This window comes from Alosa pseudoharengus, unplaced genomic scaffold (genome assembly GCF_046254945.1).
Source record: "Alosa pseudoharengus isolate Yale_2024_CS ecotype anadromous, Long Island Sound unplaced genomic scaffold, YU_APseudo_1.1 YU_APseudo_1.1_scf_15, whole genome shotgun sequence".
NCBI classification, from domain to species: domain Eukaryota; kingdom Metazoa; phylum Chordata; class Actinopteri; order Clupeiformes; family Clupeidae; genus Alosa; species Alosa pseudoharengus.
Window position 1 is genome coordinate 30,979,744 of NW_027468620.1, and position 21,153 is coordinate 31,000,896.

General features: G+C 42.0%; 3 protein-coding genes across 3 annotated transcripts in view; 2 read left to right on the plus strand and 1 right to left on the minus strand.

Moving 5' to 3' along the window:
- Window positions 1–566: 566 nt before the first annotated feature.
- Window positions 567–12,893, plus strand: LOC143123959 (uncharacterized). The gene is made up of 3 exons (XM_076285219.1): window positions 567–993; window positions 1,024–1,349; window positions 12,609–12,893. The coding sequence occupies exons 1-3, from the start codon at window positions 576–578 to the stop codon at window positions 12,891–12,893; spliced, it is 1,029 nt and encodes a 342-aa protein (XP_076141334.1). The 5' UTR covers window positions 567–575.
- Window positions 12,894–17,062: 4,169 nt separating this feature from the next.
- Window positions 17,063–19,580, plus strand: LOC143124591 (uncharacterized). The gene has a single exon (XM_076286235.1). It carries the CDS (start codon window positions 17,670–17,672, stop codon window positions 19,290–19,292), a length of 1,623 nt encoding a protein of 540 aa, XP_076142350.1. The 5' UTR covers window positions 17,063–17,669; the 3' UTR covers window positions 19,293–19,580.
- Window positions 19,581–19,732: 152 nt separating this feature from the next.
- desi2 (desumoylating isopeptidase 2) overlaps window positions 19,733–21,153 on the minus strand; it is a 46,228-nt gene continuing 44,807 nt past the window's right edge. The window contains exon 6 of the mRNA XM_076286236.1: window positions 19,733–20,969. Within this exon, the coding sequence (XP_076142351.1) occupies window positions 20,721–20,969 (249 nt within the window). The 3' untranslated portion in view covers window positions 19,733–20,720. The remainder of the gene's footprint in view (window positions 20,970–21,153) is intronic.

A 21,153-nucleotide genomic window follows, 5' to 3' on the forward strand; every position in this document is an offset into this window, starting at 1 on the left:
CTTTTGTGGCTATGTTAGAACCATGCCGTTAGCCTCACTTAGTTAAACATTAGCTTACTACAACCTATGACTAACGCATGTTAATTTCTCCAGTGTAACTTGCCCTATACCAGACCTAATGCAAAATGTAAAAGCATTTCCATATATAACAGTCACATACTGTTCCCTGAAAATTAACTTTATTAGTTTTACAGTCGAATTGAAAACTGAATTTCCCGTAGTCTGCTTACATAGATCTCATGCGACTGCTTTTGAAATGTTTGTCTCTTCATCACAAATTACTGTGATGCCTCTGCAGTCACAGCGCCATCGACTGGCCTGGCATATGCACTACAGCGCTTTCTGTTGGTTTCACCTCTTAGTGTGGACGCAACTTTTTAGTTTTTACCGGTGTTGTTAAAGGTGTGAAAACGGTAAGAAAAATTATACCCGATGGTTTCGTGTGGACGTGGCCTGAGAATCCTGTTTTTCTAACCAGAATCCCCAATCTCTTTCAGTGCCATTGCTGTTGGACTGCTCAGGGTGTAGAAGAAAGCATGGAGAAAATGTACAACCAAACACTGGCATTCTTCAACATGACAGACATCAGCAACTTACGTTTTGTCTGGTCCATTCACTGCTGGGTGATTTTGCCCATCGCTCTGCCTGTGGTGTGTGTGGCCATATATGGATTGTTCTCTCAGATCAAGACTGATCATGTCGCCCCAGTTTATGTCATCAACCTGCTCATCTCTGATGTGGTTCTGATATGTACCAAGCCAATTGTCTTCAGCATACAACCTAGTGGGTTGACATTTGAACTGTTGCATTTCGTCCACTCTGTGGGGATGCTAGCGAGCATTGTCTTCATGGTGTGCATCGCTGGAGAGAGATACGTCATGATTGCCCATCCACTGTGGTACAGGTTTCAAAACACTATCACCAAATCACTCCTCTGCTCTCTCACTGTATGGATGGCAACGGTTGTTGCAGAAGGTGGCTTTGTAGTAGCATGTATAACAGATGTCATGGACGTAGAGACAGTGTTTATGAGCATACTTATTTTATACCTTTTCCCATATCCCTTTGTCATATTCTTCTTTGTGGGCACAGGGAGGGCCCTATCCAAGTCCATATCTGTCTCTCCTCGTGAACAGCGAAGGATTATGGGAACTCTGGCCCTTGTTCTGTTCATCTACACAGTACTCTTCCTCCCAACAATAGTTGTGCACCTGGTACTGAGCAACTGTCCCTGGCTGTTCAAAGACGCCACCCTCCAGCCTCTGGCCATAATGTCTGACTGTCTCCTGTCCCTGAATCCAGTGGTTGATCCCATACTCTATGTGTTCATGACGAAGAAGAAGTTACCCGTACTACCCTGCTGTCGTCGTAGGCAACGTGGTCGTCAGGAACAACTAGAGCACAGAGAGATGGCATTTTCCCCCCCATTGTCAACCCATATCAGCGCTGGAGATACGCACGTCTTAAGCTGAGCGTCACATGTTGTTAACCTGCTAGAGTCGTGGAGAACATGCCACCCATTTCCAATCTCTGTATTAAAAATCAATGTGGATTATGCAACAGATGATAAGTGTGGTTTAGACCTCTCAAGTCTCGCGCATTGAGCATGAGACACACGCATTTCAATGACTTCACACGCTCACACGCCACACATGGCATTTCTCACTCTGAGAAATTGTTAACTTGCCCGCACAGACATTTCTAAGGGCTATAGCCTATTTTACAAACGTGTCACACAACGTTGCTGTCTGTGCGCTCATTCAGCTCAGAGAGCTGCTGTTCAGTTACTAACCTATCGGCCAATCAGAAAATAGGATTTCTCAACCAATCAGGAATTAGTTTTGTTTTGATGTGGGTCCGCAATGTGGAGTTTTGAATGCCTGAATCTAAGGATTCAGGAAACACAATACCAGCTTTTTTTGGCGGGCAGATAGGCGTAAAACAGATAGAAAGAAAGCCACAATAGCTTTTGGCCACGTTATATTCAAATTTGAGTATACAATACTCAGTGCTATACAGTGTATTATACAGTCTCTGCTCTGTTTCTATGGAAGTTCCAAAAATCAACGTTGTTCTATTAAGTTTCGTTTAACAATTAAGTAGCATTCAACAGGTTGAAGCGGAGCTTTGGTACCAACGTTATCGATTAGTTTCAGTTTCTCTCGCGCAGACGCCTGCATTGAATGAACGCTCATACCACCACTTTATTGTAGCTATGGCTCCATGTGTAATGACATCGATAGCAGAAACGTTTGTTTTCTTTTTTTTATCAGTCCGCGGTATCTTGATCAACTGCGCAGCAAATTATCAGACGAAGCACCGGGCCTAATTAGAGTGCATGAAAATGCAATCTACTGTTATCCGATTTCTTCTTATTATTAGAGTGCATGAAAATGCACTCTACTGTTCTTCCAAGGCTTTTTCTTCTGATTATTCTTCTTCTAACGCATTTAATGCAGCTTCAACCGTTTAACGTAGAAACTTCAAACTTTGTCACGTAGATCTTACTTAGGACACCCGGGCAATGTATTTTTCAACTTTGTAACTTTTATACTTTGTAACTTTTATACTTTTTAACATTGGCGATCATTGCCCTTTATGACATCACAGCAATTAGAATCCTATGCCAGGTGTTCCGGCCACCTGGATCAACTGCCAGTCTCAGGCTTTAAGCATACAAACTGGCCCTATTAAGACTACACATCCTGTTCAACTGCTTCCTCTGCCAAAAAACAGTTTCAAAATAAAAGTCCTCACTACAATATTTCACTGTTAAACAATTTAACCCTTTAAACTACTGAACTTTTTAACTGTTCAGCCATTGTAACTGTTACTTGTCATCAACTATGACTCCTACCCACTGTAGCTAGTTAGCATGGTTAGCATGTTAGCATTGCTAACATTGTTAGCAAAACTACTAAAAAATGATTAGCTAAGTTAGCTAAGTAACATGGTTAGCATAGTTAGCATGCTAGTTAGCATAGTTAGCATAACTGTTAAAAATGATTAGCTAAGTTAGCTAAGTAACATGGTTAATATAGTTAGCATGCTAACATGTTAGTTAGCATTTTTAGCAAAACTGCTAAAAATTATTAGCTAAGTAACATGGTTAACATAGTTAGCATGCTAACATGTTAGCATAACTGCTAAAAATGATTAGCTAGATTAGCTAAGTAACATGGTTAGCATAGTTAGCATGCCAACAAGCATAGTTAGCATGACTACTAAAAATGATTAGCTAGGTTAGCTAAGTCACATGGTTAACATAGTTAACATGTTAGTTAGCATAGTTAGCATACCTACTAAAAATGATTAGCTAAGTTAGCTAAGTCACATGGTTAGCATACTTTAGCATACCTACTAAAAATGATTCACATGGTTAACATAGTTAGTATGTTAGCATTGCTAACATGCTAGTTAGCATAACTACTAAAAATGAAAACATTAGCTAAGTTAAGTAACTTGGTTAACATTATTATCTTTGATAACATAGTTAGCATAACTGCTAGCAAACATTAGAGCCATTCCAACTGTCAGTTATCGTCAATTATCTACCTAAATAATTTAACCATTTAAATTATCCACCTATTTAACCGTTCAATCATTCCAACTATATTAAACCTTATCTACCAAGCAAATCATTTAACTATATAAACTATCCACCTATTTAACTGTTCAGTCATTCCAACTATATTAAACCTCATCTACCTAGCAACCAATATAGTTTGTTTTTACTCTGTATGATATTTTACATCATATTTTTTGCATTTTCATGCACTGTATTTCCTTCAGGAAATGCTTTTCTAGTTCTTATTACAGTGCATGAAAATGCACTGTACTGTTCTTCCTAGGCTTCTTCTTATTAGAGTGCATGAAAATGCACTCTACTGTTATCCGAATTATTCTTATTATATGTTATTATTATTCCGCTGACGCTTTTTGTGCGTTTAATGCAGCTTCAACCGTTTAACGTAGAAACTTAATTCAAACTGCGTTGCGTAGGTCTTACTTATGTGCAGTGTTTCCCATACATTGATTAATCTGTGGCGGGGCACCACGAAATAAAAATCGGCCGCCACAGATGAATAATCTATGTTTAATTTCATTTAATTTCATTTAAATTAAATATAAATATAAAATATAAAAAGGCTTTTTACGCGCGCAGCCTTTCCTTGCCCCGCTCTCTCTCTCGTAGCCCGCTGCCACTCCTCTGCATGTGCATATAACAAAATATTCGCGATTGTTGAAGGATTGTTGTTGCCACATAGAAGCATTGCATAGAAGACGTCTGGCTAAATTGCTATTAAATCCGCTTAGCATCGTGACCATGCTGCGCAAATTTGTTCAAAACTGCTGCATTGAAGTGAACTCTGCTAAGGTCTTATCACAACATAGTAGGCTACATTGAAGAGACTAAACTAAGTTATGAAATCAAGCAGTATCTCAAAGCTAACGTTAGAATACTGTTTGGATGTCGAATTTAGCATGCTTAGCCTACTTACAGCTGCTTGTCAATTTCGTTGAAGGGCTCATTTTATTGACTCTGACACTGAATGTTTGCAAAATCCCGATGCAAATGGAGTGTTTTCCAAAATTCAAAAGTGCTTGTCCCAAGGAGAAGTACGAACCTTTATTTTAACTATGTAGAAAACGTTATGAATTGCATCCACACATCAGCAGCCTTTCAACTGTGTTACAATTGCAAGGGTTCCCTCAAACGTCTTAAAAAGTGGCAGGCACTAACACTACCAAGACGATCTTAATACCCCCCCCCCGTTGTCAAAGTCAGCTACCGCCACAAATTGAATCCAATTCTGTGGGAAACACTGTATGTGTGTATGTATTTTTCAACTTTGTAACTTTTATACTTTTTAAACTATTAATTAAAAACTACTAAAATTTCCCCATTGACTTAACATTGGCGATTATCACAGTAGGGCACTTAGAATCCTATGCCAAGTGTTCCAATCACCTCCAGCAACTCTCTGTCTCAGGCTTTAAGCATACAATATGGCTCTATTAACACTACAGATCCTGTTCAACTGCTTCCTCTGCCCACAACTGTTTCAAAATAAAAGTCTCCACTACAATAATTCCCTATTAAATAATTTAACCATTTAAACTATCCAACTATTTAACTGTTCAGCCAATCCAACTGTCAGTTGTCATCAGCTATGACTCCCGCCAATTGTGTCCTCTGCCCACAACTGTTTGGCAGCCTGGGCTTTTCATTCAACTAGTGTGATCAACTTCCAATCTACATTCAACTTTTAAACTGTCTACTTTTAAACTATCAACTTTTATTAAGCTGTGCAACCACCATGTCTGTCCTAGCATCATTTTCATGCACTCGTAATTCCCTGGAATTACATTCTCTAGTTTCTCTCTACGACTCCGCGGACCAGCAGTCTCCACATTGCGGACCCACATCAAAACAAAACCAATTCTTTTTCTGAATTTTCTGATTGGCCGACAGGTTAATAACTGAACAGCAGCTCTCTGAGTTTGTAAAATAGGCTATAGCCCTTAGAAATTTCTGTGCGGGCAAGTTAATAATTTCTCGGAGTGAGAAATGCCATGTGTGGCGGGTGAGCTTGTGAAGTCATTGAAATGTGCGTGTCTCACGCTCAATGCGTGAGACTTGAGAGGTCTGATCATAAATGTTTATTTACGTTCATGACAGTTGTATGCCACTCTTATGTAGATACCAAAGATTCTAGAACAGAGCCGCTCTAGAATCTTAGATACCATCAAGAAAAGTGTAACCAAAAACAGACTCAAAAGAGATCAGAGTAGACTGGGCTGGCAGCAAGAGAAAGCTCATCAGAAACAATGCAGCATCATTTGATGGACGTGGTTCATGCCTTAATTATGATATTAGGCCTCTGTAAGATGACCAGTCAGTACATGAATATAAGATTTCCTGTCATTAGTTCCATTATCTTTTGGATAGAGTTTCCTGGGATCTGATTTGAGCAGTTTAAAAACATTTGAAGCCTAGTGGGGCCACTCTTAGTTTGCGTGCAGCACACCAAGTGAATATTTGAGACAAGAGCATGTATATAAGATCTGCTGTTCCAGCCAAAAGGTTGATATTTGACCTGGACAACAGAATCGAGTCTCACCCCTCACTTCCAGACTCCTGAAGCAACAAGTGACTGGTCGTTCTGAGTTTCCCACCCATTTACAGTGTCAAGACTGTGTACCAACTCCAGAGGGTTTGTCTAGTTTTTTAGTTGGGAATCTGCTTTGATATATAGGGAATGTTTGTTAGTGATACTAACAAAATCATTAGACTTCACTTGGCAGTATCGACAGTGACATGACACTGTCATGAATGTGTCATAAACAAGTCAAGAGTTTATGACATAACGCTTCTGTGAAGTGACATTCGGTTTTTGTCATAACAAGTTAGGATTAGGGTTAGGGTTCATGTGTCATGACAGTGTCATATTGTATGTTCATGACAGTGTCATGTCACTCTTATGTCAATACTGTCAAGTAAAGTGTTACCACATAATCATTAGACTTCACTTGCCTCACAAAACAGGAAGATGGGGCAATTGAATGAATTTGACAAAACTTGCATTACATTATCAGCCTGAGGTCCGTATTCGTGTGTATCATTGAGTCTGGGTTTTCCTCTTCTCTGAGAATCCTGTTTTTTCTAACCAGATCCCCAATCTCTTTCAGAGCATTGCTGTTGGACTGCTCAGGGTCTAGAAGAAAGCATGGAGAAAATGTACAACCAAACACTGGCATTCTTCAACATGACAGACATCAGCGACTTACGTTTTGTCTGGTCCATTCACTGCTGGGTGATTTTGCCCATCACTCTGCCTGTGGTGTGTGTGGCCATATATGGATTGTTCTCTCAGATCAAGACTGATCATGTCGCCCAAGTATATGTCATCAACCTGCTCATCTCTGATGTGTTGCAGATATGTGCCAAACCTGTCGCCCTCAGCATACCACCTGCTGGTGTAACTTATGAACTGATGATGTTTTCCTACGCATCGAGTCTGATGGCTTGCATAGGTTTTATGATGTGCATCGCTGGAGAGAGATACGTCATGATTGCCCATCCCCTGTGGTACAGACTTCACAGGACTATCAGGAAATCTCTCCTCTACTCTCTCCTCGTGTGGACAAAATGATGCTTTTGTCATCATTGGCGGTATAACGCTAGCGTCTGGTGCTTTTGATGTTGAGGTTGACAAAGTGGCATTATGTTTGTGTTTAGTTAATCTTCTCCCTTACCCCTTTGTGATGTTCTTCTTTGTGGGGACATGGAGGGCGCTGTCTAAATCTAAATCGATCTCTCCTCTGGAACAGAGGCAGATCATGAGATCATGATCATGAGCAGATCATGATCATGAGAGTGTTGATCATCTACACGGTCTTCTTCCTGCCTTACATCGCCCTAATGCTGGTGCTCCAGGGGCCTTATTTATAAAGCGTTCTTACGCACAGATTTGATCTTAGACCGTGCATACGCTCAAATCCATGCCAACGCTCAGATTTATAAAAACCGTCTTTGACGTGGAAAAGTGCTTATCTCCACGTCAGGTTCAAACTTGACGTACGACCATTTCCTTGTGGTAATGCTGGGGTACTGCAAGTAATCTGAGGTCTAAGTGCGATGCATTTTCAAAATTCCAAGACCAACGATATCATGTCTTTCTTTGCCATATGCATGATCAATATCAGAAGATTTTTAAAGACGTTTTTGGACGCAGCTTAATGTTTCATGGTTTGGCATAAAACTGCTAATGAGAACTATAGCCCACTTAAGAAAGTGAAAAGACGTATAGCTTATGTATTTCACAATTATCTAAAAAAAAAAAAAACACCAAGACCTACGATAGAATATTTGAAACATTCTTACAGGTGATCTAGTATATTTAGTGTTCTCACCAATCTAATATTGACCATCAAATGTCCAATTGCCCTCGTTTAGTAGAGGAAGGCATTCAAAAAGGCATTCGAACAGTTTGATAATGTTGGAGGTTATTGTGCAGTATTGGGAATATAGGATAGTATTTGATCATACAGTTTTGAATGTTAAAAGTGAATAAACTTTTTTGAGAGGTGGATAAACTCTAATAAGAGGTGGGTAGCCCTAAACTCTATTTCTGAAATTTCAGAGGTGGATAAACTGCGTTTACTCGCGTTTAGCCTCCACTACATCCTAATTTGCGCTCATAGGCATTCCCAGCTTCGTAACAGAAAGGTAATATTTGACTGTAAGCTATACAATGTAGGCTATAGATATTTTATATCATATATAGCCTACACAACCAAGGGACGGAAGTTATCCTCTGAAAGCAGGGCATCTTCATATTTAGTGTTGCGTCGGAGTTGCGTAAAGAGGTGCAGAGCGCGCACCTGTTTGTTTTTTTGACTGGCAGTGCCCAAGATCAGATGACAATACGTGAGTTGAATAATGTAGTCTAAAATATAAAGGTAGGCCTAAAGCAACAATAAAGGACAATGTTTAAACCATTGGACATTATTGAAAGAAAACGATAGCAAAGATATGCAGAATGAATGAAAAATGACCGGCGAACTAGGCTACTTTTTCAGCAAAAACATAGCCTACCCTAAAAGAAACGTTAAGCCTACATGACATATCACGCTTATAATTTAGTCCTCTGTTTTGTAGGCTAAATCAGCATATTACCCTGGGTCATATTGGAAACGTACAGTAGCCTACTGTACCATAACGTACAGGATTATATAGGCCTAGAGGTCTTTCCTTCATAAGCTAGGCCTACCCATTTTTTTTTCTACAAAGTAGGCCTAAACATACGAAATGTTGATTATTCACATTACTGAAAGCAAAAGGAATGAAAGCGAGCAGAGGACAATGGACATGGATGCATACGATCTCTTTCCAGAAAGCTTTGCTGGAAAAAACATAATTAGGTAAGCTATTCGAACTGACGCATATAGGCTAGTTAACATCAGATGGCATAGGCTAGGCCTACAATGTTTTCAATATATAATTTTACATAAGCTACAGCTTTTAGGCCATTGATTTCATTAAAACATATGCTAATGATATTGATGAGGGGGTGTTTACAAGGCGGAGACCTAAAACCATCCGGCTGCGCACAAGTTGACGTTCATTTGTGATTTATAATGGGCACATCTGGAAGTGTGGCGTACGCACGTTTTTTTGTGCGTACGTTCGTTTTCTCTGAATCACACGTACGATCATTTGAGAAATGATCTAAGATCAAATGAAGGATGGTTTCTACGCAACCCTTTTATAAATGAGGCCCCAGGTCTTTCCTGAACTGATGAGGAGGAGCATCTTCCAGCGCTTCGTTGTGATGACCAGCACTCTCCTGTCCCTGAACCCCATGGTTGACCCCGTAATCTATGTGTTCATGAGGAATAGGAAGTCACTAGTCTTGCCCTTTTGTCAGTGTAGGCAACATCCTCAGGCACACACAGAGGTCGGTGTTGGTGATGAAGAGACTCATGTCTAAATTGAACACAAGACTCAACAATTACCCTGCTGATTAGTCAGACAAAGGACACACACGTTTCATTTTTTCTGCTACTTCTTAAGTTCTCATAAATCAAATCCAGGATTTGTTAGTAGAAACTAAGGCTGTAGCTATGAGGTAAACATTGTTTAATTAATCTTGTAGTACCTAGAGTAGCACTGCCTTAAGATATGCCTAACTTAACGTGATGGGCTTTTGAATAGTTACGTATACACCTGTTCCTAGAGGGTTCATAAAGGGTTTCCAGTTTAAACATTCAAAATCATTGAATTCACAATCATTGTCACGTTGTAATGACAATATATTTGGACTTAAGTGTAGTGCTGGCCCCGGCCGTGGCACGACTGGCTGGGGCACCTGCACCATACCCCGGCGACCCGGGTACGATTCCCGCTCCCTGGTCCTTTCCGGATCCCACCCCGACTCTCTCTCCCACTCGCTTCCTGTCATTCTCTACTGTCCTGTCATAGGCATAAAAAGGGCAAAAAAAGTGCCCCTGACCTTGAGTTACCTTTAGCTCAATGTTGTTTTCTGTGTCACCTCTAATTAATTAGAATTTTTTTTATTCATGTAGTGGAAACGGTAGGTTCAGTGTCTAGTAGCTATAGGTTACTTAATCACTACACTAGTTCAACCTAAAAAGCACTGGTCAAATGCTACAAGAGACAAAAGATGGAGAAATTAATTTAATTTATTTAATTTCAGTTGATATTTCATGATTCCATGTAATTCCATGATTCTCATACAGTAAGCCATGGTACAAGAGAGGATGACTGCAAAGCAAGTCAGTGTTTTTCTGGCAATTTTCTGTAATCAAGTTTCTTCTTATAACTGAGATCATCTACTACACTCCCTTTCTGTGCAAGTGATTTAACCCTTTGGCATATCATTTTCCAGTTTGTGTTTACAAGTGATTATTTTATACATTAGTGAGTGACCATAACAATTCAAGTGGGGGTGGGGGGCTACATCTTTTGTCATGGTCAAGGTCAGAAAAGAAGTCCCTGCACTTTGTACATGAAGGCCTGCCGTCAGATTCATATCAAATATCTGTGACCTTTTTATAAAAATGTTTATTGTAACGTAATATTATGTTTAAGTATGTTTGTGAAATTCATATAATTTCCAATGTATGAATTTACACCATTCATTTGTCATGTCCATACTAACATATTATAAACTATGAATGAATGAATGAATCCCTCTTTGGTCACATAGGGGAATTTGCCTTGTATCATAGAGCAGTGGTTCTTAACTGGTGGGTCGGGACCCAAAAGTGGGTCGCGGAACCATTCTGGGTGGTTCGCGGAGCTTGTGGTTAAAAAAAAAAAGAAGAAATCGCCCATTTCAAATAGACTTAAATTGAGACGAAATGGTGCAGAATCCACAGTGTGCGATGTTCACAATTGCTGGAACATGAGTGAAAATGCCTCATAATAAAGTACACCTGTCAAAGACAGACCTGTCAATTACTTTAAGGTGACATCAGGAGTTGGAGACTTCACAAATGTAATGCCAAACAGCATGTTCCAAACAAATAGGCCTACAGGCACTTCGCCTTTCTTAGCATGTAGCTCACCAAATCTGTTGTCTTGAACGCTATAAAATATATATGGGTTGTGACTTCATGAACATGGGAAATTATGGGTCCCAAAGCCAGACCAGTTAAGAACCACTGTCATAGAGCACTGAAAACTCTTACTAGTTGGAGCAGCTGTGCTCTGAGAAGGATGTCTGTATGTGATTCCACAGACATCAAGGCCCGTATTCACAAAGCATTTTAGTACTCTTTAGTATCGCACTAAAGGTTTTTAACTAAGAGTTTTCTCTTAAAACTTATTCACAAAGCTGCTGAGATAAATGACAGGAAAAACAGCTTCTAAGATAAGATAAGAGCTCTGTTGCTATGGTTGGCGTCATTTCTCATGCACCAAACAAATGTCTACTCAACAATCACCTCAAATGCAATGTCAACTTTAACTTATTCCCTGCATCTTGTCATTTTCCTCTCTCGTGCATGAAAATGAAATATGTGGCATAACTTTGTAACTTCATAATGCATGCTTCGTATCCAGATGTCAGTTGATAAGTACCCAAAGGAGGATGATGGTTGGTTAGTGGTGAAACCGTTTCTGTATAAGCTAAGGGGCTGTTTCGTCACCTCTGTGATAACAAAAGCGAGATGTAATCAACGCCATTGCACCAATGTTGTTGCGTCATTTCTCCACATAAGACCAGTAGGCTATTGTACTGTTTTGTGCTGACCTTGGTGATTAAAAAGAGCTGAGTGTTTACCGGCAAAGTAAGAACCTTTACAGCAGTATACATTTACTTGGTAAACAGAAGGAGCTGCGCATCCACCATTGGTAAAGCTTGAACTGTTTTGTCTTTGCATTTTGTTTACTGTTTAGGTCCTTTCTCTGTGTGCAAAGTGATGTGTGTATTTGAAAGCATTTTGCATTGTGCTATGGGAGACAGTAAAGAAGGCTAATGATGCAAATAGATGCAATGGAAAATAAAGTGCCGAAACACAGGTTTTATATGTCTGACACAGAGTATGATCTGTCCAGAGAGGAAGAGGAAATGAAAATGAGTGTGAAATGGAGGTGATCAACTAAACAATCAACCAAACAGTCCTGGACGACACCTTCAGACAGGTCCTGTCAGCGGTCAGCTGGGTGGTACTAGTTGTCGCCTTACCCATCACATTACTGGCCATTTACGGACTCTATTTCTTCATCAGGGCTGATCATGTTGTCCCTGTGTATGTCATCAACCTTCTCATCTCTGATATTGTTCATATATGGGGAAACCCGCTTAGCTTGGTAAAAAAAAGAGGTGTATACACTTTATTATCTCAGTCTGATGGCAAGCGTTTGGTTTATGGTATGCATTGCTACTGAGAGATACATCATGATTGCCTACAGTACCCAGTGTTCTACAGAAACATGCGAACAATCAAGAGAGCCCTCCTTGTGTCAGTTGCTGTGTGGGTGGGGGCTACCATTGCACTGATCATCTTTGAAGTGGTTGAGGGGGCTGCTGACTACCGAGGAGTGGTTTTCCTGCTGCCCTTTCCCTTGTTGATAGGGTTCCTCCTGGGATCGTGGAGGGTCCTCTCAAAATCTCTTTCACATCTCATCTCATCTTTACTTTGAGCTGAAGTTGAAAAATCAGGCTAGTGTGTTTTACTTTCACCTCTTCTCTGAGGTCCTTATGTCCCTGAACCCAATGCTGGACCCCATCTTGTACGTCTTCATGCGGAGGGATGCCAAGGACATCCTCTGGGCTTTCCCCTGCTTCCGCCAGTTCCAGAAATGCAGAAAGCCATTGGAGACCCAGCCCACCAGTGACACAGCAGACACCCTGGTCTGAGTGACGAACCACTGACAGTGATCCCTACCACTGGTCTTCTGGACGCAAAATTTATTAAAGTGCATGAAGAAGGCACTATGGCAATTGCCGCCATTGAAAATGTAAAATCAGTAGACATCTGCACACAATTAGATGCATGGATGAACTAAAGCATTTACTGTTTGTTCAAGATTGGGAGTAATAACTTTTTTGATGTGCACAAGTGATAAGATATGGAGTTTGAAAAAGCAGTTTTGAGAATTTCAACCCTGATCTGAGAAATGCATTGAAATGACTGAGAAAACTGTAAGTGAAGGCCCTCAGGCTGCGCTGGATGCTAGAGATGAGGTCATGAGCTGAGGGTGCTAAGGGCTGTTTCCTCACCTCTGCTATAACAAAAAGGAGATGTACAGTAATCAATGTTGTTGTGCCAATTTTGTTGTGCCAATGTTGGTGTGCCAGACCATTTTTCCACAGAAGGTCAGTTTTGTACTGATCTTGTTGATCAAAAAGAGTGTTTACCGGCAAAGACGGAGCTGAGAATCCACCATTGGTAAAGCTAAAACCTTTTTTCTTTTATGGTTAAGGTCCTTCCTCTGTGTGCTGTTTAAAGTAGGTAAAGTGAAGCATTATGGGTTGTGCTATGGTAGGAGATAGTAAAGGAGGCTAATGATGCATTTAGACAAAATAACAACATTGGTGTTCCTTCATTGTTAAAAAATTATCATGTCAGCAGTGCAACAGTCTTACAGTGTAATAAACAAATAGAAGTGTTGAATTACAGATTTTATGTGTCTAAAATATTATATTATCTGTTCAGAAAGGAAGAGGAAAAACATGCTTTACGCAGTCAGGCAATATGTGGCAAACATGATTTATATTTAGGAAAACATGCTTTATATTTAGGCATCCACCAATATTTCCTGGGGTGGGGGGGTTCAATTACTGCAGGGCTTTTTTAGACATCAGGCTATTGCACTAGATGCGAGCAAAAGTATGGTGTTGATATTGGACCTGGCAGAAATTGGGCCTTTTCTCTTCTCTAAATGTACATGCATCAGGTTTCCATCCTGTAACTCTGTGACCCCAGACACAATCTGACATGATCTCTTAAATATTATGCCCTCTGGCGTTGAACTGTGTTGTTTTGGACTTTTACACCAGCTAGTCTACTTTATTCTCCATCAAAAATGTGTCCTCCATCCTCCATGGTCAGGAAAAGAATGTTGTTGCAGTCTGATCCAGTGGTCCCAAAGAAAAAAACAAGTGTTGCTTTTCTCAGGTTTATAATTGTAACCCCCTTGTCAGTCGATAGTGAAAGTAAACTAGATTTACCGCAGAGCGGTACAAAATATGACCGCCGCCCAGTCCAGCACATTTTTTCCACAAAAATAAATCACGCTGAAAGGCCTATATGATTCTAACTGTCTCACTAAATTGCATTATCCACACTCAATTCTCACTGGTATCTGCTAGACAACAAGTACCAAAACATGATTAGTTCATAGATTTCACATGTAAAATTCATTTTATACAACCCCACCTCCATCTTGCCTGTTCATAATTCTGAGAAATTCTTGAATTGTGTGCATGTGTGCATGTATATGTTTATGTTATGTGTGTGTGTGTGTGTGTTTGTGTGTGTGTGTGTGTGTGTGTGTGCGTGCTTGTGTGTGTGCCTGCGTATGTGCCTGTGCACAAGCGTACATATGTCTACTGTGTGAGTATGTGTCATACGTATGATTACTGTGAATGTATGTGTGTGTGTGTGTATCTGCTTGTGCACATGTGTGCACATGAAATGGGTTAACATGACCCCTGGAGGCAAACATACGGGAAAAAAAGGTCATCCTAGTCCCTACGGTTCTCAAGATATTCACAGAGAACTGTGTCTGCCCTACCCTCCTTTCGGGGGGTCCAGTCCAGCGGGGGGGCTACAGATCAAAACGAAAAACGACAGTGCCATGCTAACCATGTGGGGTTACATGCCCACCAAGTTTTGTGTACCCCGGTCTTTCAGTGTCCCGGGAATCCTTGTTGGTGTATGTCACTAAATGTACACATACATTATTTTATTGTAAGGCCCCCCATGAACAAAAGTACACAAAACTTGGCATGCATTCGGAGGGTGTCATAATGATCCTACACTTTTAATTTCGTGCAGTTTTGACCTTGTCAGCCAGAGATATTGTGATGAAAACACCTAATTTTTTGCTTTTTAATTTTTAACTAGGTGGCGCTATACATGAAATAAGTGGTAATGGGATGGGTTGACATGCCCCCTTAAGACCAACATACATAAAAAAGGTGGACCTCCTAGGCCCTACGGTTCTCGAGATATTCACAGAAAACTGTTTCCGGCCACCTACAGGCCAGTTGGTGTATAGTAACATAAATTAATTTATTGTGTGGCCCCCCATGAACGAAATTCCACAAAACTTGGCGTGCATACAGAGGGTGTCATAATGATCCTACACTTCCAATTTCGTGCAGTTTTGACTATGTTAGGTAACAGATACCTGCGATTACAACACCTCATTTTTACTTTTTTGTGTTTAACTAGGTGGCGCTATACATGAAATGAGTGGTTATGGAATGGGTTGACATGGTCCCTTGAAATCAACATACCAAAAAAAAATGGTCCTCCTAAACCCTACGGTTCTCGAGATATTCACAGAAAACTGTGTCTGCCTTACCCTCCTTTCGGGGGTCCAGTCCAGCAGGGGGCTACAGATCAAAATGAAAAACGATGGTTCCATGCTATCCATGTGGGGTTACATGCCCACCAAGTTTCGTGTACCCCGGTCTTTCAGTGTCCCAGGAATCCTTGACGGAAATTTGGGCAAAAAAAAAAAATCTGACTAAACCTACAGTTTCGCTGCGCGGCGGTCATAATAACTTGTTTTGCCGTTAAAAAGTTCAGACTAGTATATGCCTTCAGTAACTAGAACATTTTTATATCTGCCAGTTATAGATGTTTTGTTATTTCAGTTTCATAGTACATTATCCTTTGGAATATGCTGGAGAGGAACATGCTACAATGGTTTTAAAATGTAGGCTATGCTTATGGCCCAGGGTTTTTTTTGGGAACATGTTGTAGGGAAATAAAGGATACATGAATGAAGCAGGTTAGACTAATCAGGTTCAACATGGGAAAAATAAACATAAACATTTTTTGTATGTCAACATAATTTTTTATTTAGGAATAACAGTTGTTCTGCCGTCTTGGCATTTAATCTGTTTCTTGATTTTGAATAAACCTCTCCAGCCTTGGAAAAAAATCTTTCACAAGGCACACTTGTTGCTGGCATGCACAAATATTTTTTTGCCATCACAGTTAGGTTTGGATAAACCACTTTCCTCTTCTGCCACTGGCAGGCTGCCAGTATTTCAAAGGGTCACTAGACTATAGGCCTATCTATCTAAACTATCGCTCACTAGCCTGTCAATTAATCTATATCACTAACCTACCAATCACAAGAATGCACTATCAATCGCTATATGTCGTTATATCTCTCAAAATCTCTCTCCTCACAAAAAACCCACAAAGATAGGATGTGTTTGAATGACTTTTAAGCATTCTGGGACTTTGTAATTTAGATCAAACAGGTGTTTACTCGGGTAATTGGCCCGCGCGGTAGGCCACCTGTCCAAACCAAATTGAAACACCACGAAGCCTCACTGAGCCATGGTCACGTGACATGGGCGTTTTGAACCACACTTCGAAACACTGTTTCGAAACACTTGCGTTTCGGAAGCTCGACACTGTTTCGAAACGTCAGCTTCGAGCGTCACATCCCTAGTTAATGATACTAACAGAACCATTAGACTTGGCCACTGGGAAGGAACTTCATCATATTGTGTGTATCATTGCAGTCCTACTTGTCAACCGAAGGCCATAAAACCTGAGTGTCTGTTTTTGCCTTTGCTTTTGTTTTCACACGGTTGTACCTATGTCCACATGAGCCTGCATTGCAATGTAAACATCACGGCACACCTACTTGCGCCATAAAAATATCCCTGTAAGCATAATCTTGATAATTAAACTGCAGTATTTGCATAGATATTACGTGGTGTCTCCATTCCAGGTAGGAGCGGAATGAATAGACTGCTGTTCAGCTGCTGACGTTCAAACAGGTACATAAAGGTAGGAGGGCAGGAGACCATGAACACAATCCTCGGGACGACAACACGGGCCAGACTCAGGAGAAGTCACTCCCTGGACCCTGGACTTCTATCACATCAGTCTTGGCTGTGGTCGCTTAGGAATGGGAGCTTCTTGACATAACACATGCTGCTTGTCACCTGGGCACCAAAGAGGAAAGGCAGATGTGGATAGCTGCATTCTGCATGCAACACAGACAAGCTTCAGCTCCAGGGCTGATGTGGTAGAGAGAAAGAAAGAGAAAGAGAGAGAGAAGGGGGGGGGGTCATGGTAACAGCCTAACGTTTATGTTATGGTCTTATGCGAAGGGCTCATTTTGTGGTTAAATAGTTAACAGATGTTTGTGGTAATTGTTTATGTTATACGGCAGATATAAAATGTATCTCTGGGTAAACAGTGGCAGTGTAAAGAATATACATGTGAAAGGTGTATAAAGTATCATTATTACTATTATTATTATTATCCAAGTCAGAGGCTAATGTTACTATTTAACTATAGTGATTAACTATTGTAATTGTGTGCAAAATTTTCCCTCATGGGATTCATAACAGCCTGAGCACAGCACACGTGTGTTTGCAAGATTTCCTGTATGTAGAATCGTACATATTGTATAATTGTATTTTATTAAGTAGATGCTAGTTATTATACATGTTATGAATAAAATGGAGCATTATGACAGGCAACAAAATGGAACTAACTGGACTGACGGTAGCCCTGGCAAAATCCGAGCTGAGAGAGTCGCGCAAATTGTGGGTTGGGTGACGTTTGCTGTCGGACTTCCTGCCATCTGCTTGGCTATCTACATGCTGAGCCAGCTGGTGAAGGGCGGCAATGGCACCCCAGTCCAGGCCATTAACCTGCTCATCTCGGACATCTTCAACCTCTTCACAAGACCACAGACCATCAGTGGGAGCACGACGGCCGAGCTGGACACAGACATCCCCTCCCTCATCTTCTACTTCGGGGTGGCCAGCAACATCGTGTTCATGGTTGGTGTGGCGCAAGAGCGCCACCTGTTGGTGGCCAGCCAGCGGTGCCACGGCTGCTGCCGAAAGGCCAAGCATTCGTCTCTGATCTCGCTGGCCACTTGGGCAGCGCCAATCGGGATCGTCCTCCTGCTCTACTTCGGCTTCCTGCTGGCGTTCTCCATCTGTCTGCTGGTGCCCTTCCCACTCCTTGTCTTCTTCCTCCTGGACTCCTGCCGGGCCTCGCTGTGCTGCCCCACCTCGGTCCGACCGTCACAGAGGCGGCGAGTCCTCGCCATGCTGGTCACCATCCTCCTCAACTACAGCCTCCTCTTCTTTCCATTCGCTCTGGCCACCCTGCTGGCCAACCTGGAGGTCCAAATCAGTGGGTATGAATACTTTGGCTTGGCGGCCAACTTGATGTTGTATCTGAGTCCTGTTTTCAACCCCTTTCTGACAATGCTGCTGACGAAGAGCCTGAGAGAGCTTTTGGATACCCTTCCCTGCTGCAGGCACAAACAGACACAGACTGCTGACACCTCTGTTGTGCTTGAGAACCCAAATGTTGCCCTCCCCTTGTCAGACACACAAAACTCTTTCTCAGTGGTCTCTGGAAAAGGCAGTGGGTTCCCTTCTCAAGGCATGGGCATGGAGTCTCCTAACGGTATCTCAACCGTTTTTGAGAACTTCAATGCCACCCTTGGTATGTCTGGAACATCAGCTCAGATCCCCACCGTCTCTGGAGGCTTATCTGCCCTTCCAAACATGGGTATGACTTGCGGTCAGGCTCCTACACCTTTCGGGAACCTAACCACAATACCTGGACTCCCTAACATGGGGGGTATGATTGGCAGTGTGGGTCCAACACCATTAGGAAGCCAATCCAAGGACCCCGCAATGCCTGGACTCCCAAACATGAGTATGATTTGCAGCGAGGGTCCTACATCTTTAGGGAACCTAACCCAAGACGCTACAATGCCTGGAGCCCCATATACCACGATGTCTGGACTCCAAAATGTGGGTCAGACCTTCAGTCAGATTCCTACACCTCTAGGGAACCAAACCAGGGACACAACAGTGATTGTACTCCCAATCTGGGGTCTGACTTACAGTCAGGTTCCTACACATTTAGGGAACCTACCTGACAACACCACAATGATTGGAATTCCAATAGTGGGTCTTATCTGCAGCCAGAATCCTACACATTTAGGGAACATAAATAGGGACCTCACAACGCCAGACATGCCTGATACACACCCATCAGAGTCTGACATTACCACAAAGCTTTGACAGATGGCAAAGGTGGACTCCTGTTATATCTGTCATCCACCACTAGGTGTCATCTTGGTACTTGGTTGAGTCTGCACACAGCTGCCTAAACAAGATTCATGTTGCTCTTATGAATGTATTTCACTTAACATGTTTATGATGGTTTATTGACCAAATTCATTAGAGGTATCAAATACTTCAGATGGCAAAGGAGATTTTGACAAACCATGCCCTGGACTACTAAAGAAAATATGCTCAAAATGGACATTAATGGACTACTTGTCTGGATTAAGTAAAAATAAAACTGAAATTAAAATGGCAATGACGCTGGACAGCATGCATGAGTAAGGCATGTTTCAAAGGCATTCATGAACTGCTCTGTCTCTACTTTGCCCTCTTGTTGTGGACACACACACTCACACACACTCACTTATGAAGCCATGGAAAACTACACACTTGGGTATAATTTCAATATCTTCTCTTTAATAATTTTAAAACAAGATACAAATATTGTCTCGGAGATATAAGACTAGAAAGCTAGCGGTGTAAAACATCTGACGTCTTTTGCAGGGTAGCAAGGAGCCCGTCGGCTGGAGAGTAGAGATACAGAAAGATACAAAGAAAAAGGAGCAGATCTCCAGCTGCACAGGCCAACAGTAAAAAGTTTGAGGCACGACCACCAAAGTGGGGAGACATCAACTGCGTGTGTGTGTGAGAGTTCTGTTTTTCACAAAAAAGGTGGTTTAGGGTTTGTCCCAGGTGGCTTAATGTCAGCTGACACACACACACACACGCACACACACACACACATACATACACAGACACACACACATGCACACTTTGTAAACAAAAAGCTCATTCCAGAGATGTCAGAATTGCAAAACCCAGGTGCAACCTACATAACACGTAAAAGGAAAAACAAAAGAAGTGTTGTGTTAGAAAACTCAGAACAGGACAGGTTTTGAAGTCTGTCTTTCTTTTCAGTGACACTACCACTGAGTCCTGAGCGTGTAGAACAGAAGGCCTTAAAAAGAAACATAAACTTGACATCAGCTTGTATTTGTCTCTCCGACAAGGAGTGTTGAACAAGCAAAACAAAAGACAAGACAAAACAAAACAAAGTAAAACAAACATAAAATCTCAGGTCCATAGTCCCTGCAGCCAGCCCCTGGTCCCTGGCTCCATCACAAACTGAGACAGTTGCTGTTTCTCTACCACCAGGGGGCACTGTGGCATCACTGAGCAGTTCCAGCTGGTTAGGGCCAGGCGATTGGCCTGAGTGTTTCCCTCTGGCAGCTCCCATTGGAAGACGGCCCTGTCCGTCAAAGCCGAGCAGGGCAGGGGGGGCTGGTGAGCGGGTGTGGCGTGATGTGGGAGTGGGAGTGGCTAAAGGCAGGGATGGTTGGGGGGTTCCGGGTACGTGCTGGGCTGGGCTGGGCTGGGATCGGCCTACCGGCGCGGCTGGTGTCGGCTGGGTCTGGGGAAGGGTGCCACGGTGGCGGCGGAGGTAGGAGTGGAAGCTGTGGCGGCGGCATCTTCGGCCTCTTCCAGCTCGCCCTGGAGCTCCTGGCTCACACTGGACTGCAGGGCAGCCGGGGTCAGCCACTCCTTGGGCAGGCAGCTCTGGAGGAAGGGCACGCAGGAGCTGAAGTAGGCCAGTCGGTTCACCCAGCGTGGGATCTCACGGCCACACAGGATCTGCCACGGAGAGAGAGAAGGGGAGGAGTGAGAGAGGAAGGAAGCGAGGAGAGAAAACAGAGAGAGGAAAGAGGAAGACAAAAACAGAGAGATGGGATAAATCATGAAAGTTAGCAACTGGTCATAATGAAGGCTTGAATATGGCCAATTCAGGGAATTAAAAAAAAAAATCTACCTTGAAGAC